The following is a 24261-nucleotide window of genomic DNA, read 5'->3' as shown; positions in this document are numbered from 1 at the left end:
GGTTTACTGTGTGTATTCATGTTTGGATTATAGTTGTCTACGGAAATACATGCCTAGATTTGTTACGATGGGTAAACGATTTATTGATTTCGCTCGCAAAGCATACAATCGCCACTTCAACACGTCATAGGCGGTAAACATCACCTGTGTTGGTGGAAAGCAAATGGTTGGAGGTGTCGCAGGTAATCTCATAGATAAAATATGATTCACATTTGGTATGACAACGTTTACCTTGTGATTCCGATAGCACTACACAATTCTGCACGTATCCCGGAGGTTCGTACGTACTCAACGCAATTCCACGGCTTGCCTCGCTTCCTACGCTGGACATCGTTCCCTCCATCGGCTCGTTTCCCCCGTTTGTTATCCCTTGTGACTGCACAGGGTTGGCAACAAACGGAGCAACTCCACTGTAGTCAGGGGCGAATCCAGGGAAGATCCTCGGGGGGGGGGGGGGGTCGCCATGTAAGGCGGCGAGCTGCTGCGCTTTCATTTCACACAAGAACTTTATTTATTATCTACATGTTGCGAAGCTTAGCAAGCTGTAGAGGAACGCCACCTTAGTCCCTTACAAAAACATGCTCTTAGTCCGTTCAAAACAACGCATAACTGAAGGTGCTTGGTAACTGGTGCTACACCAGTATCTATTTGTCTTCCTCCATACGCATGTCTAAACAGCAGAAAAATATGTCCTACCATTTTCGTAACGTGCTGTCTCTTTGTGAAGCTGAGTGAGAACGCCTTAGCTTTGTAGACTCCAGGCAGCCACTGACCCCCCAAACGTCAAATCGCTGTCTTTATCCACTGTGCAGTGTCCGGCGCGTTCCGCGCGCTGAGAGGCGGCGAATGTGATTCCTTCTCGCACCACCTGCGTCTTCGCTCCTTTTTAGGCAATGAAGTGTTCGTCGGCGAGTATATGTCATGCCCTTCGCGCAATCTTGGGACGAAAGGCGCACGCGGGATTGGCGGGAAAACGGAGCGTGCGGCAAGAAAATCTGCCGGAATGGGGGGTAGAGGTATGTCTCGGGGTGGGGGGGGGGCAGGGCCTCCCCCTGGATCCGCCCCTGACTGTAGTTAGGGGGCAGAAATTCGTCGACTAACACTGTCGATGACCAACGGATGGCTGCGCCCTGGCGGTCACGTTCGGGGATAGGAGAATCCCGTTGACTGCGCGCCAAGTACGTTCTCTAGAGTCTTCCTATATTAATTCTATGGCTCGTGGCCACCGCGAAGCGGGATTTAATCGCTCTTGGACAGGCGCTGACGAAGTCCTAACGCTTCAAAATACATCATTCGCTGGAGCGACTGCTTTTGTTATGCGCTATGTGCCAACAATATTGATTTCGTAACACTTCAGTGGCGCCAATGAAGTAGTATCGCCTATCTCATGGTTGATATGTACGGTCCACGATGTCGGAGTTTCAATTATCTTACATAGCTGTGCCCACATCTATCCGTCCATATAGGGTGCAACGAGAAAAGTAAATTGGCTCAACGCTTATTACACTGGAGGCGGTAATTGTGCTGTGAAGCCAAATTAAGCGACTCCACACGTGAAGAAGGCTTTAAAACAAGCGATAATTTGAATGTTTGAGCTCTGCGTATGAGAAGCATGAGCGTGAGGATGATAGGCCATCGCAGCGCTAGGATAGCTGCTCCTAGGTAGTTGTACATGTGATTTAATCTGTACTTTTTAAAGGTACTGTAAAGCAGTAGACAAGCATGATATGCCGGTGATGTGACTAGAGACTTTGTTGCTTCTAAATACCATATGCGGAACCATACGACCGACAACGCGCTATAAATATTTTTAATTTGCCATGAAAGATGCGGCGTAGTGGAGCGGTGCGACGCCTGGTGTCAAACAACCGCCTGTACAGCGGGCAACACTGAAAATTGGTATTACACACTGTGACATCGGAACTTCGTTATTTTAGTAACGATATTATTAGTTTTCCTGTTTACCTATGCATTCTGAAACCCCTGTTAACAGTTTAACCTGTTAGCCCCTGTTTTTGCGAAGTAACCCAGTGCTGGCCGCTGTTCGATGGGGGCTCTCCCTACTTCTCTGCTGCACCTGCGCGCTCCTTTTGTTCGCGGCCTCTTTCGAACGAACAAACTCTCTGTGAACAAACAAGTCCCGACGCTGTCTGGCTTCTTGAACGTCTGACACATTTTTTTTCAACGGCTCAGTATTTCGTTTCAGTTCGCTTATCCGTTTATCCTCAGATGTGGATCGTTGTGTGGATCGCAGGGGCGGATTTTATGGTGGATTGTTATGTTGGGCCCAGTGTTATACGCATGCAATGTGGTTGCCGCCGTATGTGTCAGAAGTACGGATTCATTTCGAATACCTCGTACAGTGTTGCCCGTAATCTTTAATTGTAATTTTCTAATTAACTGCACCGTCGATTGGAATGAAACTTGCACAGTTTTTGTCCCGGTGGCTTGGACTATCGAATAGCCACCCTAAATGACATTTGATCGGTGCTGCTTTACAGTACCTTTAAGGGTGCGACGAGGGCCGGCGTCTACGGGGGGGGGGGGGGGGGGCAACGGGCAGCTGTCCCCCCGGAGCCTGCCTAAAGGGGCGCAAAAGACACCTTTTGGGGAGCAAGAATACCGGGGGGTGCGCAAATTTCTCACACAAGTACTGGGTGCGACACAGTGACGTCTGGTTGAAGGTTCACTCAGCCAGAATGAGTACTAGAGTTGTTTTACGCAATACTGTTTTTGCGTAGCTTTTATGCACCCAATTGCCCACACCTTCAATGCTACATACAGTGCATTCTTCAACCAACGCAAGCAACCACAAATAGAAAGCCATTTTCAAAGCTCAAGGATATATATTTTGCGAACGAAGTACATATTTTGCTGGCTCACTGGGGCTGCTTCCGGCATCTCGGGTAGTGCATAAATTATATGTGCATGCCAGTTATATGTGTACATCTACATCATGAAACCAATGGAACACACGTGTGCAGTTGTCTTTTTGAAGGCACATCGACAAGATTTCGTTCCGGGTTCGAATCCGGGCGCGGGCTGTGCTGTCTAGTTGTTTTATCCGGGTTTTCCCCAGACGGGCCATAACACTATATTCTGCATAGTTCTCTGCGATAGTCGTGACGTTGCCCGCCTGAGCGTGGCCGACTACGGTAAGTAGTTCCATCACCACCACCTGGTGGTGTTGATGAGCGGAGCATTTCCGTTTAGTACGCTCAGGACCAATCACTACGTAGGTGAAAGTTACATGTTATAGTAGTGCTACGGCAAATGAAAAGGATCAAAGTTATGTTTGTGATTTTCTTCGAGCAGGGCGTACGCTTTTCACTTCCAATTAAAATATATGCAAAGTGTCAAACAACTGTACCGCCCCTGTTCTCAACTGATCAGATGAAATAATGATACAATTCTAATTGGCAACTAACTGTGATCGTGGTAGGAGGAGAATATCTGATTTCATAGTGCACGTTCCTTGTCTTCCGCACTATCCAACTACCTCGCGTGGCTCAGTGGTTAGCGTGCTGGCCATGTCACGTCACGTCGAGACTTGAAGGTACCCAGGTTCGAATCCCGGTGCCGGCTGTGCTGGCTGGGGTTTTCCCTGGGTTTTCCTCCGACGCTTTCCGACTTTTCGGCACAATTCCCTTAGAAGTCGGCCCGGGGCGCACATTCCCTAGTGCGTTATTCGTGACGTTGCCCACCTCTGTGAGGCCGGCGAGCCCTTTCGCTACCCACCACCGTACTATTCATAATAAACCATCCGAAAAATTCGCCACGAGCATTGTAATCCCTGTCCCAGTCCACCAGTTACAAAAATATTATAACGCAAATCGCCTCTCCCACTGTCTGGTCGCCTACCAAGCGGACCACAGCAGAAGCACTCAATGAATGATAGTAACAGCAGGCGACCGGTATGTTTCGCGCTGACCCTTCATGTGTGATGGAGTTTCCTGGCTTACGGAACTCAAACAGCAACAGCACTGCTCAATTCCGCAGTGCAAAAATACCGCGGAGAAGAATGTGCAATGTCGAGAAGGGGAAGAGCAAAAAGACACAGGGGCAGAGTGAACGAAAACAACGAAGACGGCTGGAAATGACACGCGAGTTATGTTATTTCTACAATTTTTGAAGCATGTCTCGTAGAAGAAGGCATGAAGCAGGTTGATTTATTCATCGTCAATCATTCTTTTCTCCGTCATCTTGATGACGACGCGAGCGCCTCTAAAGGTAGTTGGAGAGGCGAATACATGTCCGCGGCTAGTTTCGCCTACAGCGAATTCGGATGGAGGCATTTTCATATTATTGAACCGGTTCGCGCACCGAACCGTTTAGAGCTCACCGGTTTGAACCGTTCTTATAGTTGCCTTCCGGAGCGGAACTCGAACTGAACCCTTATGACCGACCCTGAACCCGCAGTGAACCGATAACATTTTTGGTTCATTGATTAGAAGTACTTTTCTGCTAGCGCCACCCCGTTGCTCCTGGTGGATCGCGCGCTCAACAGGATATCCATCACGCCAAATGTTTCAAGCCCCAAGCGCTTGTCGTCTGCTTCGGTGCACCCATTGGGAGCGCGAAGGGCTCGCTGGTGTCGGACACTCCGGCGTGCGCCGATGGTGCATGTGTCGCGTTAAGCGAGCGGAGTATAAAACACTCGGGCTTCGGGGCGCCTACTGAACGTAATCGTTGATTCCGAGTCTACTCGGGTAAGCTCCAGTGACTGCTGCCGCTGAGAAGGGGAGCGGCGGACGGACAAGTCGCGGTATACGCGTGGAGAGGCCTTGAAGTTATCTTGTGCTATGAATGTATGTCCTTGAAGCTATGTGTTATATGTGCTGTTGAATTGATTGGCTCGATGTTAATCGTTACACATCAATCGCACCAGCTTTGGCATCCTGGAAGTGTTTACCAACGGCAGTTACCCGGATGAGTATCAGGCGTACGGCGCAGGATTGCTGGAGGGCTACTTCACCCGGGACCTCATTCGCATGCATTTCGACAACCAGTGGGCGGACTACTGCCAAGGGGAGAGCGAGTACTGCCAACGCCTCTATGGGTTTCTTCAGGAGAACCTTCAGTTCATGAACCAACAGGTCAACAAGTTCCGAGGCACAGATCCCTACTGGCATCAGGTAAGCAAAAGAAAATAAAAAAGGCGTGAAAAATTTTTCATAATGCCTAAACAACGACGTTCCCAATCAAAAGTAGAAAGAACAGGAGTAGAAGTACTGAAGTAGAGCCAAATGCAGTTCATCCGAACTCCACCGTTCCACTCATGTGGAAACCGAGTTTCCCGGTTTACATTCGAGTATGGCATGGGCTGTATACCTGGAGTGCTCGGAAAGAAAATTCGTTTTTTTTTTGTTTCCTTGGCGAAATTACAAATTTTATGGGATATACAGGAACTCACGTTTACTCTGATTACGCACACCGTAGACGCATAAAATACTCAGCTGGTGAGGTAAAACTTTAGGCGCACAGGAAAGGTGGCAGGGGCATGGATGAGAGCGTCGTACACTTCGTTAGGTTGAATACTGCCCAGTGGAGATCACGGTAGGTTCCTCTTGGCGGAACGATCCAAAGACACAACTGCTTCCAACAACGTTTATTTGGGGTGCAAACATGAGTCACAATCTATCCCAGGCAAAAATCTGGAGTGGGACCACTTCAAAGTGGTTTATTAGACAGGTCCCACTTTGAGTGTGGGACCAGTTAGTGACTGGGACCAGTTGAAAGTGGAACCAGCTTCACGATGGTCCCACTTCAAGTGGAACCAGTGAAATTGATCCAGTGGTCCCCTCTGCTAAGTGGTCCGGGATCCGACCACTTAGCAGCTGGGACCACTGAATGCATGACCGAAAATAATGCGTAGAAATGCACGTATTGCTCAAGTAAATACCGTTTATTCTGCTAAAAGCCTACACTGAGCAGACAGAAATAATCAATACATCTCTACATGCACATACTACGTAGTATAATTCTGATCACTCACTGTGTCTAGACAAGGCATATGCATGACTGTGCGATGCACTCACGGACCACAGGGAGCTTTCGTTCGTTGGCCACCTCACATCTTGTATTGTCTTGGAGAAGATGACACTCCTGTTTTCCATGCACGTCGGGACATGCGCCCCCTTCCTCTTCACCGTACGTTCAGAATCTTCTTATCCTGTTTCTCTTCAAGTTCCTCCTAAGTTTCTAAAATGAAACATCTAATTAGGCATCAAAACATCACGGTCATCACTCATACCTGCAAACATTCGCGACGTGCAGTCCGATTGGCGTTTCACAGTGCGTTCTTGGCCCTACGCCGTTTACGTCTTCTTAGTGTCAAAACTCTTCCGGGAAATCGACAATGTGATGCATAGGAACCATTGTCATCGCATTGTCTTAGAAAGCGCACTAAAACACACGCAAATACTGCACAGGAGATATACCACCCTTGCGACGGCAACTGAAGACAAAACGAACTTGCTACGACGCGTCCAATCTTCAACTGCCACCTGCCACCCTGCCACTCTCTCCCTCTCGCCTCTCCTCTCCCTCTCCGCTCTCGCCGTTTGAAGTTTCAATTTGTTGCAGCCGTGGCGTCTTCACATTGCATAAGCCTCTGCAATTATCTTTTCTTCTTTTTCGTTTTCTTTCTACTAATTATTTAGCTTAATGTTTTGTTGTTGTTGAGACGTATTTTTTGACATTTCTCTAGTACTTAATACCTTGTGATGATATTCACCTTCGATGAGAATATCTGCGCGAATTGGAGTCAGTGATTTCCCCAGAAATTCATTGCTCGGGGGTGCCGATCTCTCAAGGGGGGGGGGGGTATGCTTGGTGAAGGTTCCGCTTACGGAATTTTTCTTAGACACGGAAAGAATCGTGGCACAATGGTGACATATCTGCACAGCTTTCCCGTTATATTGGTACATGTGAGAACACAATACATTAGAATACAGATTCATTATGAACGGCATTTCAACATTAAGAATCATAATGACACGACCGACAAAGAAAAAAGACTAGCACCTTGTCTCACGAAGCTCAATGAATACCTGGCAACCAACGGAGAAAACCTTACACGAAAAAAGCAGAATACCTCGCTTGATTGAGTTGGGCGCAAATGGTTCTTCATTATCCACATTGAGTTTGCGTGCCCGCACGCATTTTTGCTCGTATATGCGCGCAATATATGCATATTGAACAGTCACTTTCAAATGATTTTAGAGAAATGCATGCTACGATCATCTGCATGGCTGTGGTCCTACAGCACAAGTTTGACAGTACATGATGTAATTCGCTCCGCTGGACTCACTACCAGCTAGAACGTGCTGGTGGCCGAGTTGGTTGGGGTCACCTGAGAAATTTCATGGGGGGGGGGGGGGTTGCAAAAATGCAGGGAGGGTGTACACCCCTGATTGGAGTTACAGGGATACAGCATATATTTGATCGCAGACGCGCGCACCTGGATAAACAGCAATAAAAAGAGATCATGCATGTGCTAAAATTGATCAGAGTAATAGATCAAACAAAACCAGAAGGACATAAGTAGTAATAGGTCTTGTCCAGGCTACAAGCTATCCAAACTACGGCACCCCTGCCCCTGAGCCCTGCGCGTATTTTTCCTCCCGCGCGGCAGGCGGCGCTCGGGTGGAGGCTCTTACCGGTGGGCGGAGCGTGGCCGGAGGGTTGCGTGCGCGCTTACCCGCTCACATTTTTCAGCCTGGGCCGACTTCTTTCATCATTTCTCAATCTGTGTCGAATTCAATCGCAATTTTCTCCCCGCTACAACAGGTGTGCAGTAGGCAGTTTACATGCAAAGGATAGCCATACACAAAAGTACAAGTGAAAATATATTTATTAAAGTCATTCGTGTCAGGAATTATGTTATGACTCCGTGTGAAGGAGAAAAACTCAGTCAAAAATCTGATGCAATAGCATGGAAGGGGTATTTTATTAGTGATAATCACGAAAGTTTTCAATTAAGCAGAAGGAGTAGCACATTTTTAATAAAAGAAGATATTTTTAATCAATACGATTACTATCAAATTAAAAGTTTTATTAAAAAAAGTCTAACATGACAACCATAGCGGAGTTTTAATTACATAGTTCTAATATGTAACTTCATGCGCAACAGCTAATATTCCATTATGATACATTTAATCAAAGAGTATATTTTTAATCAATGCGATTACTATCAAATTAAAAGTTTTATTATAAAAAGTCTAACATGACCACCATAGTGGAGCTTTAATTACAAGTGCAGATAGATGTATATGAACAGCAGAGAACATGGAAGACCATGGGACACGAACACAAGAGGAAATAAAATCTATAACACTACATTGGTTAATCAAAACAACAGAGGAGGAGACTATCATTTTAACTATCATAAAATCATCCTCGTGACTTCCCCATACAAACCTTACTTTGTTTTATGAATCCAACACAGAAAATACATTAAAAAATGAACTTCACCACATAGCGCGCTCCTAGTCAACAACCAGCTCTAATAATATCTGTCCTGATTTGTTGAAGACTGGAGGCGTACACTTATGATTGTACACACTGGACTGACTTCTTTGGCTATTTTTCAGCCTGGGCCGGATTCATTCGCATTTTTTTCATGCGGCGCGCAAGTAGGGGCACGCAAACTGACAACATCGGACCACATCTTTGGCGATTTTTCACCCTGGGACGACTTCGTTCGCAATTTTTGTCAGGTGGTGTGTGTATCAAAATTAAAAGTTTTATTATAAAAAGTCTAACATGAGTAACCTAGCGGAGTTTTAATTACAAAGTTCTAATATGTAACTTCAAGAACAATAGATAATATTCCATTATGACACATTTAATCAAAGAAGATATTTTTAATCACTATGATTACAATCAAAATTAAAAGTTTTATTATAAAAAGTCTAACATTATTATATGTGAGCATCATAGCAGAGTTTTATTTACAAATTTCTAATAGGTATAGTTAATTGTGAACAGCAGAGAACCTGGAAGACCATGAGACACGAACACGAGAGGAAATAAAATCTATAACAATACATTGGTTAATCAAAAACAACAGAGGAGGAGACTATCATTTTTAACTATCATAAAATCATCCTCGTGACTTCCCCATACAATTTTCATTCTAAGAGACACTACAAACCTTACTTTGTTTTATGAACTCAACACAGAAAATATATTAAAAAATGAACTTCACCACATAGCACACTCCTAGCCAACAATCAGCTCTAATAATATCTGCCCTGATTTGTTGAAGACGGGAGGCGTACACCTGACAGTTATGAACATTTTCGAGCGCAATAGGGAAGATTATTCCAACATTACACAATTAATCAATTTCTTATTAAGTAAACAGCATAGACATATGGAAATAATGAGAAAAACGATCAACAGCTAATAGAGAACCAAAACACATCACATAAACAACAGACACATGCAGGAAAATAAATGATAAAGAATCTATCAAAACGATCAACATGCACAAATGAATGGCAGAGAAACACTTTGAACGGCACATGATGAATAATTTAATACAGCACAGAGCTAACGCTGAATAGCAGAGAAACAATCTAAACGGCGCATCTGCCAACGTGTAAACAACAGACAGGAAAATATTACTGAAACAGATAATAGAGAGCCAAAATCCAACACGTAAACAAGAGGTACACAAAGGATAAATAGTTGAAGAACAATCTAACAAAACAAGAAACATGCACGGATGAATAGCAGAGAAACACTCTAAACGGTGCATCTACCAACGGTAAACAACAGACACATGCAGGAAAATAATTGAAAAAGAATCAATCAAAACGATAAACATGCACGGATGAATAGCAGAGAAACACTTTGAACGATGTATCTGCCAACATGTAAACAACACACCGGAAAATAATAGCAAACATTACAATTTGAAATAATATATCTTTAGACTTAGACTTTCTAGAGAATAGACTTAAAAGCAAACGAAAAAATATTATCGGTGCAAACAATACTCAACGAGAAACGTTGCATTTAATGTATTTCAGATCAGACACAACTATTAGGCAATCATTATTCTCAACTCACAAAATATCAATCGAGTGAAAGTCAAGTTTATTCAGTGATAGAAACAATACGAATTCGAAAACGAGAAACAAATTTAATTACATCGTTTGATGTTAACTTTGCAATACACGCAGAAGTCGCAAACAACTCATCTGAAATGCAAATTATTGTGTTTGCTATAGCGGAAATCAACGCACACAACTTAAAAATACATTCCCAACTAGTAGAATATTTTTATTAATATCAATCGAGTGATCATCTGAAACAAAGTCAAAAGCAGTAATTAATTTAGGCAAACATTTTTCATAATCACACAGCGCAAATATACATCACAGAAACATGTCTTTTTTCATTCAGGACCCACGAGTGGAAACGAAGTGAGAGAGTTCCCGTACACATTTCGTTAAGGTTACGCCCGCGGGGAGTAGGGGAATCCAAACAATGGTCTCGGTATACAAAGCCATAAAATCGCTCCTACAAGTCAAGTTAGGGAAGGAGGGTCTCTTGCGCTGTCTTGTACATAGAATCACTGAAAGCAAACGTTTTTCCTTTACACATCACATCTTTTTTGTAAATTGACTTTCACAATTCTAACGTCAGGTGGAAGATTACGAACCTGATAATAAAATTTTAATAAATAAAATTAGCACCAATATGACTTAATTAAATGTCGAGGCGCACTACAAAACAGAACAGACAACTGATATACATTGAAGAGATGGACAGATTTTGTACTCGTTACCATTCGTCATGGGAGGACCTGATAAAAAGTTGCTTCGAAAAGGAGGAGCCGCGAAACGATTCGTTTATCGCTGTATTTCAATACGTCCTAGACATGGTCGTATTCGGAGATATGGTGCAAATTATGGAGTTCAAGATGCGAGACATTGTATGTCGAATCTACAATAGTTATAAAAATATTTGCACGTCAACATCGGAAGGACCGTTTGGATTGATGGTGGAGTTTTTGAGGTTTGCTAACGAAGAATTGAAATACACTAGACCAAACGTAATTGTAATCATTCCAATGGGCATTGCATTAATCAAGAAAGCAATCAAATCAAATTATCATATACAAGCAGTCTATATCGCACGATTCATTACGGATTTGTTGAAATTACACCTAACGGTTGAAATGGAAAGTACATAAAAATTCTTATCACGTGGTATATTCCACCCTAGAACCTCTACACATTTATTTTATTCTACCAGCCAAGGATGTCGAATGAACAGAAGTTCAATATTGTCGTGCAAGGTCTGATGTATCATCACTTATTGAAACTCAACAAACATATCAATTGCGGTGGGCCACCGGACGATTTTCATCTAATACTCTCTTGTACGCCATTCAAGAATCTTCATACAAAGAAAGGAAGCATCAATAAGAGATTGTGCAAGTTCGTCGCAACAAAGTGCAAGTTGTTGAAGCAATACAAACACGGCGACAGCATATCACCCGCATTAATCAACGCTGGATCCAAGCGCCCAATAATCAGAATAAATTACTTGATGTCTTCGGAATTCATCAATCAAGACAACAAACGAAAACTTCGGAGTTTGGAAAAGAATTGTAATTTATCGAAATAAACAAGTGTATAATTGAAATAATAATTGTATTCTTTGTCATCATTGTAATATATTCTACACAGCGCAACAAAAACAGCTTATGACCGGGTTGAAGATTGCTAAGGAGACACTACGTACAAGGACCTTCGCATGGAATCAGCGCTGGCAATCAAATAGATTTTTACACGACCACACTCTATACAACACCGACACCCGAAGGAAAGAATTGTAGAAGAATCGATAATAGAAATTTAGAGGCATGTTACATCAATCTTTGTTTACAAAGAGGATCACGAATATTTTGCGAAAGCTTATTTTACGAATTAAATTGCACAGTGTATATATTTTCTCAAACTATTGGACAGTTGACAATACTATATTGAAAGGAATCTATTATCAAATGACGCGAAGGTGGAGTCTACAATTCTAATCATCATAACATGCGGCACACAATTCCAATAAGATTTTGGGAGAATCGAATCACACAACTGTCATCAGAAATGTTTAATTGCTATACAATGAAGATGAGCACCATGCATAAGATATGTAATTATAATAAGTAAATATTCCTTTTGCAAACTTAACCAAAGCAGCACACATAAACGTAGCTTCAATTCACAGAATGTACCCGAGGTTTTTAATTAGCCATACTGAAAAACTATGAGTCTATTCGATATGTCACGGCATATGAGGCACTACAAATGGAAGGACATACATTAATTTTAGAAGATTTTAGCTCATAATGAATCAAAACGTAATCTTCAACACCAAAGGTTCGTGTTTAAATTTTCAAAGTCAAAACTGTACACTCTTTCTTACAATTTTTTTTGACGCGGGTGACCCTTTCTCCGAGTTTTAAGTAAATTTTGTTCGAAAAATATTCGTAACTTTTACTATCCACGTCGTGGAGAATTCACATTACGTTATAGAGTATATAGAAAACATCAATACACTCGATTAAATTCTTTGTCATCGCAAAAGAGTTCTTAAAACCTTCGCGTATCAAAGTGAGCCAGCTAAATCTGTGAAATTACGCTTTCTACAACTCAGTTCGTAAATTGCGGTAGCAGTTCAAATTTTAATTAAACACTTACTGATAGTCTCCACTGCTCCGGAATGTGATCTGACAAATTTTATCAATTAATGTACAAACAAATATCTTGTATACAATGTGTGACTATATAGACAGCTTTTTAATCTACATCTTAAAAAAAATTGTAAGAAAGAGTGTACAGTTTTGACTTTGAAAATTTAAACACGAACCTTTGCTGTTGAAGATTACGTTTTGATTCATTATGAGCTAAAATCTTCTAAAATTAATGTATGTCCTTCCATTTGTAGTGCCTCATATGCCGTGACATATCGAATAGACTCATAGTTTTTCAGTATGGCTAATTAAAAACCTCGGGTACATTCTGTGAATTGAAGCTACGTTTATGTGTGCTGCTTTGGTTAAGTTTGCAAAAGGAATATTTACTTATTATAATTACATATCTTATGCATGGTGCTCATCTTCATTGTATAGCAATTAAACATTTCTGATGACAGTTGTGTGATTCGATTCTCCCAAAATCTTATTGGAATTGTGTGCCGCATGTTATGATGATTAGAATTGTAGACTCCACCTTCGCGTCATTTGATAATAGATTCCTTTCAATATAGTATTGTCAACTGTCCAATAGTTTGAGAAAATATATACACTGTGCAATTTAATTCGTAAAATAAGCTTTCGCAAAATATTAGTGATCCTCTTTGTAAACAAAGATTGATGTAACATGCCTCTAAATTTCTATTATCGATTCTTCTACAATTCTTTCCTTCGGGTGTCGGTGTTGTATAGAGTGTGGTCGTGTAAAAATCTATTTGATTGCCAGCGCTGATTCCATGCGAAGATCCTTGTACGTAGTGTCTCCTTAGCAATCTTCAACCTGGTCATAAGCTGTTTTCGTTGCGCTGTGTAGAATATATTACAATGATGACAAAGAATACAATTATTATTTCAATTATACACTTGTTTATTTCGATAAATTACAATTCTATTCCAAACTCCGAAGTTTCCGTTTGTTGTCTTGATTGATGAATTCCGAAGACATCAAGTAATTTATTCTGATTATTGGGCGCTTGAATCCAGCGTTGATTAATGCGGGTGATATGCTGTCGCCGTGTTTGTATTGCTTCAAAAACTTGCACTTTGTTGCGACGAACTTGCACAATCTCTTATTGATGCTTCCTTTCTTTGTATGAAGATTCTTGAATGGCGTACAAGAGAGTATTAGATGAAAATCGTCCGGTGGCCCACCGCAATTGATATGTTTGTTGAGTTTCAATAAGTGATGATGCATCAGACCTTGCACGACAATATTGAACTTCTGTTCATTCGACATCCTTGGCTGGTAGAATAAAATAAATGTGTAGAGGTTCTAGGGTGGAATATACCACGTGATAAGATTTTTTATGTACTTTCCATTTCAACCGTTAGGTGTAATTTCAACAAATCCGTAATGAATCGTGCGATATAGACTGCTTGTATATGATAATTTGATTTGATTGCTTTCTTGATTAATGCAATGCCCATTGCAATGATTACAATTACGTTTGGTCTAGTGTATTTCAATTCTTCGTTAGCAAACCTCAAAAACTCCACCATCAATCCAAACGGTCCTTCCGATGTTGACGTGCAAATATTTTTATAACTATTGTAGATTCGACATACAATGTCTCGCATCTTGAACTCCATAATTTGCACCATATCTCCGAATACGACCATGTCTAGGACGTATTGAAATGCAGCGATAAATGAATCGTTTCGCGGCTCCTCCTTTTCGAAGCAACTTTTTATCAGGTCCTCCCATGACGAATGGTAACGAGTACAAAATCTGTCCATCTCTTCAATGTATATCAGTTGTCTGTTCTGTTTTGTAGTGCGCCTCGACATTTAATTAAGTCATATTGGTGCTAATTTTATTTATTAAAATTTTATTATCAGGTTCGTAATCTTCCACCTGACGTTAGAATTGTGAAAGTCAATTTACAAAAAAGATGTGATGTGTAAAGGAAAAACGTTTGCTTTCAGTGATTCTATGTACAAGACAGCGCAAGAGACCCTCCTTCCCTAACTTGACTTGTAGGAGCGATTTTATGGCTTTGTATACCGAGACCATTGTTTGGATTCCCCTACTCCCCGCGGGCGTAACCTTAACGAAATGTGTACGGGAACTCTCTCACTTCGTTTCCACTCGTGGGTCCTGAATGAAAAAAGACATGTTTCTGTGATGTATATTTGCGCTGTGTGATTATGAAAAATGTTTGCCTAAATTAATTACTGCTTTTGACTTTGTTTCAGATGATCACTCGATTGATATTAATAAAAATATTCTACTAGTTGGGAATGTATTTTTAAGTTGTGTGCGTTGATTTCCGCTATAGCAAACACAATAATTTGCATTTCAGATGAGTTGTTTGCGACTTCTGCGTGTATTGCAAAGTTAACATCAAACGATGTAATTAAATTTGTTTCTCGTTTTCGAATTCGTATTGTTTCTATCACTGAATAAACTTGACTTTCACTCGATTGATATTTTGTGAGTTGAGAATAATGATTGCCTAATAGTTGTGTCTGATCTGAAATACATTAAATGCAACGTTTCTCGTTGAGTATTGTTTGCACCGATAATATTTTCTCGTTTGCTTAGAAAGTCTATTCTTAGATTTTTTTTTTTTTTGATAGGGTTCTTATTGTGTTCTTGAGAGTGGAATAATTTCAATGTCTATTTGCGATCAATAAAAAATTTCGCCTCTGTACACCGGTCCTAAGAATATTTCCTTTTTGGAGGAAAGAATTTGAAAAAGAGATAGGATTTCCCCACCCCGCAGATTGACAACAGGTTCCCCGCTTTTGGGGCTGTATAGATGGAGAGAGTGACCCCACCGGTCTGCATAGAGGGAGAGAGTGACCCCACCGTGTCTCGAGTCTGGTTGTACTGTGGAAAGTATAGCTGTGGTGCGTGTTTGAATAACTCTGTCAAGGTAATGTTTATAGTGCCTGAGTAGGATATTGTTAGCTCGCAATGTTGATTTTATGATAGTTCAAAAGATATATTATTTCAAATTGTAATGTTTGCTATTATTTTCCGGTGTGTTGTTTACATGTTGGCAGATACATCGTTCAAAGTGTTTCTCTGCTATTCATCCGTGCATGTTTATCGTTTTGATTGATTCTTTTTCAATTATTTTCCTGCATGTGTCTGTTGTTTACCGTTGGTAGATGCACCGTTTAGAGTGTTTCTCTGCTATTCATCCGTGCATGTTTCTTGTTTTGTTAGATTGTTCTTCAACTATTTATCCTTTGTGTACCTCTTGTTTACGTGTTGGATTTTGGCTCTCTATTATCTGTTTCAGTAATATTTTCCTGTCTGTTGTTTACACGTTGGCAGATGCGCCGTTTAGATTGTTTCTCTGCTATTCAGCGTTAGCTCTGTGCTGTATTAAATTATTCATCATGTGCCGTTCAAAGTGTTTCTCTGCCATTCATTTGTGCATGTTGATCGTTTTGATAGATTCTTTATCATTTATTTTCCTGCATGTGTCTGTTGTTTATGTGATGTGTTTTGGTTCTCTATTAGCTGTTGATCGTTTTTCTCATTATTTCCATATGTCTATGCTGTTTACTTAATAAGAAATTGATTAATTGTGTAATGTTGGAATAATCTTCCCTATTGCGCTCGAAAATGTTCATAACTGTCAGGTGTACGCCTCCCGTCTTCAACAAATCAGGGCAGATATTATTAGAGCTGATTGTTGGCTAGGAGTGTGCTATGTGGTGAAGTTCATTTTTTAATATATTTTCTGTGTTGAGTTCATAAAACAAAGTAAGGTTTGTAGTGTCTCTTAGAATGAAAATTGTATGGGGAAGTCACGAGGATGATTTTATGATAGTTAAAAATGATAGTCTCCTCCTCTGTTGTTTTTGATTAACCAATGTATTGTTATAGATTTTATTTCCTCTCGTGTTCGTGTCTCATGGTCTTCCAGGTTCTCTGCTGTTCACAATTAACTATACCTATTAGAAATTTGTAAATAAAACTCTGCTATGATGCTCACATATAATAATGTTAGACTTTTTATAATAAAACTTTTAATTTTGATTGTAATCATAGTGATTAAAAATATCTTCTTTGATTAAATGTGTCATAATGGAATATTATCTATTGTTCTTGAAGTTACATATTAGAACTTTGTAATTAAAACTCCGCTAGGTTACTCATGTTAGACTTTTTATAATAAAACTTTTAATTTTGATACACACACCACCTGACAAAAATTGCGAACGAAGTCGTCCCAGGGCGAAAAATCGCCAAAGATGTGGTCCGATGTTGTCAGTTTGCGTGCCCCTACTTGCGCGCCGCATGAAAAAAATGCGAATGAATCCGGCCCAGGCTGAAAAATAGCCAAAGAAGTCAGTTCAGTGTGTACAATCATAAGTGTACGCCTCCAGTCTTCAACAAATCAGGACAGATATTATTAGAGCTGGTTGTTGACTAGGAGCGCGCTATGTGGTGAAGTTCATTTTTTAATGTATTTTCTGTGTTGGATTCATAAAACAAAGTAAGGTTTGTATGGGGAAGTCACGAGGATGATTTTATGATAGTTAAAATGATAGTCTCCTCCTCTGTTGTTTTGATTAACCAATGTAGTGTTATAGATTTTATTTCCTCTTGTGTTCGTGTCCCATGGTCTTCCATGTTCTCTGCTGTTCATATACATCTATCTGCACTTGTAATTAAAGCTCCACTATGGTGGTCATGTTAGACTTTTTATAATAAAACTTTTAATTTGATAGTAATCGCATTGATTAAAAATATACTCTTTGATTAAATGTATCATAATGGAATATTAGCTGTTGCGCATGAAGTTACATATTAGAACTATGTAATTAAAACTCCGCTATGGTTGTCATGTTAGACTTTTTTTAATAAAACTTTTAATTTGATAGTAATCGTATTGATTAAAAATATCTTCTTTTATTAAAAATGTGCTACTCCTTCTGCTTAATTGAAAACTTTCGTGATTATCACTAATAAAATACCCCTTCCATGCTATTGCATCAGATTTTTGACTGAGTTTTTCTCCTTCACACGGAGTCATAACATAATTCCTGACACGAATGACTTTAATAAATATATTTTCACTTGTACTTTTGTGTATGGCTATCCTTTGCATGTAAACTGCCTACTGCACACCTGTTGTAGCGGGGAGAAAATTGCGATTGAATTCGACACAGATTGAGAAATGATGAAAGAAGTCGGCCCAGGCTGAAAAATGTGAGCGGGTAAGCGCGCACGCAACCCTCCGGCCACGCTCCGCCCACCGGTAAGAGCCTCCACCCGAGCGCCGCCTGCCGCGCGCGAGGAAAAATACGCGCAGGGCTCAGGGGCAGGGGTGCCGTAGTTTGGATAGCTTGTAGCCTGGACAAGACCTATTACTACTGACATATGGCAAGTGTGGACAAGATGAAATCTCAAAGGGGAAAGCTGGGAAGCTGCCCAACTTGGAGTCTCAAGTGACCATTCTGGGAACAAAATGGTACCTGTGAGGCTCCAGCTGGAACTTCTGGAACCATCTGAGACCAGAGTGGTACCATTGATGTCACCAAAGTGGAACCCCACTTGGGAATCCAGCTGGGACCATCCACATTCAACTGGAACCACTCCGGGACCATCAAACGTCCAACTGGAACCAGTCCAGATTCAACTGAAACCATTCTGGGACCAGTCCAGATTTTTGCCTGGGAAAAGAAAAGAAATAGTGTAGGTGATATAGTGTCTCTCAACTAGTGATGGGCAATCCAGTTCACTTTGGTGAACTCGTTGTACAGTTCAGTTTGGTTCACTGAACCGTTCAAAAGTTTCGTTCTTTCGTTCATCTTTGCGTGACGTCATAACATCATGTGACCGATCTCAACGGCGAACCGGCATCTACTTATGTGCAGGGTTGTAGACAGTAACTGAGTATGGTTCTGTTTTGTGGGCGAGTGTGTTCCATGATGGTGTTCGTACAACACATTACCGCGCGAAATCTGACAGTCACCTGCCGGCCATATTGGTCATATGTTGCGATAAGCGAATGCATGTTTATGGGGCCGTCTCTCGCTGTCATGAAGAAAATAAACAATTCATTCTGCCGCACTGTAATTCTCTTGTAGTTCACATTTTCTTCTGTCCACTTTCCGCTTGCTTCCGCCTCTCGGCAGGGCTTTCTTTGGTGACGCAAATTCACTTTCATAGTTACTTTTTGGTCCCCTTCATAGTAGGTCCATTCTTTTCGCCTGCACCCCGGCCCTGAACTAGTTCAAGCAGTGCAACACTCTCACATTCTTTTCGCCATGGACCTCACATGTATTTAAGAACTGGTGATGGGTCAGTGCATCACTTTTCTTTCGAAAAGAATGAACTTAGTCTACGGGAAACAGCGATACTCACTGCGACCTCGAAAGCCATCCACGATCGAGCTTACTTCCCACTCGAGGTAGTGTTTCCGCCGTTCCCGGCGCTCGAATAAATGAACACTGAACTATTCCGGTGCGGGCGCCGTCTGTCGGCATTCCTCCGAAGCTTGAATATGACAGGCCACGAGCTCGATTGGCCACACTGAGAGCTTACCGGTTTGTGATTGGCCAAGCCCCACGATCTGGATGAATCAGAGAGCACTGAAGCGAACGAATATCGAAACGAAAAAGCGAAGAACGGTAGAGAACTCAACTGAATCGAAGGAATAGGAGAACGAGGAGAACCGTTCACTCGCGAGCTGCATCGAAGAGCAACGGAATCGTTTGCTCTCAAACGGCGCACTGATTCATGGGTTCTTCGGTTCTCCGCGACTCGCTGCGTACAATTGCGTTGTTCTTGCTGGTGTTCTTTGGAATCTTAGCGTTGGTTCGCTACGGCGCGTCGATATCGAGCTTTGTGGCGGACGTCGTATGGGTGGAAGTATTCAGAATCAAAAATGTATTTTGGATTTTTTGTTTATGATCGGCTCGCTCTACGTATCGCTAGTGCTGATCTGCACTCGATAATTCCAAGTTATTTGTCAGGTATACCGGAAAAGGCCCTTTCTGGCTAGTATGTGAGATGGCGGACATGTTTTTCATGTACGTATTTAGTAATGATCAGTACTTAGAAATCTTAAACCAGTCCCCTGGTGCCTGCCTACTTCGAATTTGGCGCGTCAGTGGCTACGGTAGAGGCTCCGCATAGAAAACTAGGAATAATCAGGGTCACATATGACCCACTGACGTCAATGATTCGCGAACGAATCTTTCGAACGAGTCTCTAATGTTCACTGATTTGAACGAACACATCAGATTCGGGCCACGCGCGCTGAGCTTCGGCTGGCTAACTACTGCGCATGCGTTCAACACTGCTTATGCGTTCAACACTGCAACATAGATGGCACGATCGACTGGAGGAGAGTGGAGAACGAGAAACTGTGAAGCGAATGCAGCGAAACCTGACAAAACGGAGACGTCTAAGTGAACTGGTGAACGAGTATGATCGACGATAGTGAATGAGTTCATTCAGTTTGTGCCCGGGATTCGTTCATTCCGAACTGTTCATTCGCGAACGACACATCACTACTCTCAACATGAGTTCTGGGAATGACCTGGCGCGGAACACAGATAACAGGACACAACAGACACAATCGCCTTCTAGCAACTGGGCCTAATTTGGACGGCACAGTTGCTGAAGGCTAGAAGACAGCTAAATGGTCATGTCGTCCCTCTATATAATTACCAAGTCACTCCCACCGGCTCTCTTGGATGAGTTCTGATCTGCGGTAATGTAGTGTCCAGGAGGAAACCATGTGCTGGAGAGCTTCACCACCGTGGTGGGCTTGCTCAAGACTGAGTTGATTGAACTGACTATCGGTGACTGATGGCGCGTGGCGGAATTGGCCCGTTGGGAGTGAGCTCGAAATCTCTTTGCCTGACCTGTACGGTATTTCCAAGTTCCTCTGCAGTGTCGTGTAAATCGCGGTTCGACACGGTGATAGTTAGTGGCACGAATTACATTGTGTGCTTTTCGTGGACGTTGGAACTCGTAAAGCTGTGCTACCAGCGAGTGTATAGGTGCTTGTTTCAGAACCCATTCTATAGAGAATGACTGTTCATGCCAGCGATCGATAAAGTCAAAGTCAACTTTTCTCCTCCAGTCAAGGCCCACGATAACGTTCCGAGGAAGGCTTTTACCACAAAAACGTCAATAGTTGTGGTGGCAATTCCGGCGTCGTGCCTCCGCCAGGAGCGGCCAAACTTCGGAAAAACGAAAAGTTCAACAAAACGAAATTCCACCCCACTTTACGCTTAACTTTTTTCCCGGCAACGAATGGACAAAGGGACTTGAAACAAACGGTTTCGTCACCTAGAGATATTAGCCAACAACATATGACACTTCAAGCAAAATCTGAGACCATGTCCGGACCAGCCTGCCTGACCTTACCTGGAATCAGGCGTGGTGTAGTCTGCACCGATGATAAGATCAGAAGTGAAACCCGCAGACATTGTGCAGGAAAACCAGAGTGAAGAGACAAAATATGTCAGTATGACGCATTTGAAGACACACATATGCCAAAAAATAAAAACAAGTGACAAAAAAAAATGACAAAGAAATACCAAACGGCAAGAGCGCGAAGTGCAAAATTCACTTCTTTGCGTTGTCAAATTAATCGTTTTCGCACCGTCACAGCCGACAAAGACAAACTGTCCCTCGTAATCAAATAACATGTCTTCGGAATGGGGAAAAATCCCCTATCAGTAAAGTAAACATGTTGTGTTGTTGTTTCAAAATTGGTTAATCTAGCACTCCCCTCTGCGTTAGCTGTGGCGTGGTGGCTGATATTCCCAACTGCATCCTACACTGCCGGCAACACCTTCTGCACCGTGACGCCCTCTGTCGTCGTGTATCCCAACTTGGCTACGGCACTATAACACTGGCTATCTTACTGGGTCCCGTTCTTCAGCCGACCCAGTGGGCCGTTCACCACTGCGCTCCTCCGCTTTCTCCGCGCTTCGAACCTTGTCAACGCCTTGTGATTCTGTGACCGTCTGTGTGATTTTTCAGTTTCAGTTTTGTGTGTTTTTTATTCTTCCACTTTCTTTCCTTTGCTTCTTTTTATTTGCCTTCTCTTCTTTTCCTATTCTTGTTTTCCTTCTCTTCTTTTTTTGGAATAGCAATCCGACTTCTGTCTGGCTGACCTTTCCTTTCTTTTTTTCTTAATAAACATATCCTCCTCCCCCACATGTTGTGATAACAAAACTATTTGTGGATGTGGGGACATAGCTCGAAGGTGTGTAATAGTTGGCACCGTCCTAACGCGAAAGAGATCCTGCAATACATTATTTCATTTGTTTCCGGATAGAACGACAATTTAGTTTTGGAAATTGAAGACGAAACACGCAAACGCGCATGGAAAAAGCGCGAGATCTCCCTCCCTGTCTTGGAGCTTGGGACGCCTTTCGGCATTTGCGATACAGTGGTCAGTGGGGAACTAGGTATAAAATGGCATAGTTTCCGAATCGACTGGAACGGATGGTGGTGCTTGTGAAGGAGCTCGCCGTTGCCGGCCTAACAGAGGTGGCAACGTCACGACTAACGCTCTGGGGGAATGTGCGTCCTGGGCCGACTTCTAAGGGAACTGTGTCCACATGTGTCTGACAGCGCCTCAGGAAAACCCACGAAAAACCCCAGGCAGCACCGCCGGCACCAGGATTCGAACCCGGGTACCTCCATGTCAGTCAGTGGAGCGGATGCGACCGTCCCTTTAAACGGTCAACTGGAATGAGCGCGTGTTCACGGCTTGCGCCGTTATTTCCCAAACAGGCATGTTACCAAAAGCACAAATCAGGAGCAACCCTGTTGCTTATTACACCATCTGCCGTAATTTGTATCGAATGCTTGTATGTCTGCCGGTACAGTTTCTCTTTCTGTTTCCAGGTTGGCCTAGCGCTGGATCAGCTTGCAGGAATCGATGATGCTCTTCAAACGCGTGCTCGTTACTATCCATTGTCCTCCTACGTCAACGTTACCGACTTACTGTGAGTGAACCCACACCATTTGGGGATAGGCTTATATTGATCCCAATCGCAGGTTCCTCAATGTGGACGGAGACCTGGAGGACCTGGAGCAAGCCCTCAAGCGAATTCAGCCGAGGAAAGTGCTGGGCAGCGGCTCCTGCTCAGCGCTCGTAAAATTGTTGCCTGGAAATAAGGACCTGTATTTCTCTCAGGTTACCTGGTCTACCTATGCTAGCATGCTAAGGATTCTCAAGAAGTACCACTTTCAGTATCACTTAACTTTTTCCTCAGGTATGGTATTCCACGTGCGTGAGCCAGATATAGTGTGAATACATTTGCACTGTAAAATTTACAGCACACAAATACGTAGGTGAAACCTGCGTAAGTGCTCTCTTACTTGCTTTTGTCACCGACAGTCGTAGCCCGTGTTATGGGAACGAGATCCAAAAATCCACGAATTATCCCTTACTTGGTACGACTCCCACCAGGACTCGTCCTCAAATTCCACACTAAAAACGATTGCGCCTTTTTTACGCCTAAAATTCGTTCGACACTTTTGTCTGCATCAAAGTAAGCATTTGAAAAGTGCCACAGCACAAACTTAGTCTCTGCAACCATCAGTGGCGAATTTACGAGTGCACTCTTAAAACATTGTCACTTTTGTGGCACTGTCTGAGCGCCGCTTCGCTCAAGTGTCACATATTGACATGGTTTGTACGTGTCTGTGAAATGTCACAGATCTGGAAGTGTCAGTATGCGTGGTGTCTGTGTTGCACTGAGTATTGTCGTCAGAGATGCGTTACCGACGCTCAGAGCAATACTGATATCGACGCTCAGAGCAATACAAATATCCTGACGCTTTCCAGTCTGTAGGAATCACCTAGCCATGATCAGCGTAATTAAGACAGTCATATAGGGAAACTATTCCACAGCAAAATATACGCGCAGCGACTGTAACGCAATAAGTTGAATCGCAGAAGTGCTAAAGGAGATGCATATACCACTTCAAAGGGGTAATTACAGTTTTGTATGCGACGGAAGACACGGCCTGATAGCTAGACATTGGGGGGAAGAGTAAATGCAATGGCAAAGTTCCAGTAAGTTAATCCACGACATTTTGTGTGCGAAGTAATGGGTACAAGATGACTTTCAACGAATCCGAACTATTTACTAGAGAAAACGCTCACACAGAAGGTTAACTTGCGCTGCAGAGAGTCCATTGTGCACACGTACGACAGCCCATGAGTGTCAAAAGAAACCAAGCCGACCTTTGGCCATGCTGACCTTTCCGTAATAAACGTATATCCCCCCACAAAAAAAAAAAACAACAACAACAAAGAAACAAAGGATGAATAAGCCGGAGAACATCTGATTTCAGAAAGAACAATTCAGAAAACAATCACCGACGTGTTCCTGTGTGCCAGCGTGCGTGTGCGACACATTATTTCTGAAAACAGAATGAATGAGAACGAACATGGTCAGTGTTATATTGCAGAAGGGCTGACAGTGTGTTTGCATTTGGTTGGCAAACGGTATAGCCTGTGCGCAGGAAATTAGTAAACCCTGCA

The 24261-nt window shown here is 42.4% G+C and overlaps 1 protein-coding gene across 1 annotated transcript in view; it reads left to right on the top strand.

The window, feature by feature from the left end:
* Window positions 1–24261, top strand: part of LOC135396530 (putative phospholipase B-like 2) — an 80682-nt gene that overhangs the window by 26550 nt on the left and 29871 nt on the right. The window contains exons 2-4 of the mRNA XM_064627559.1: window positions 4889–5135; window positions 22614–22714; window positions 22767–22984. Coding sequence (XP_064483629.1) covers window positions 4889–5135; window positions 22614–22714; window positions 22767–22984 — 566 coding nt within the window. The remainder of the gene's footprint in view (window positions 1–4888; window positions 5136–22613; window positions 22715–22766; window positions 22985–24261) is intronic.

The sequence above is a fragment of the Ornithodoros turicata genome, chromosome 6 (assembly GCF_037126465.1).
Source record: "Ornithodoros turicata isolate Travis chromosome 6, ASM3712646v1, whole genome shotgun sequence".
NCBI classification, from domain to species: Eukaryota; Metazoa; Arthropoda; class Arachnida; order Ixodida; family Argasidae; genus Ornithodoros; species Ornithodoros turicata.
This window is presented reverse-complemented; position numbering and strand designations above follow the sequence as displayed.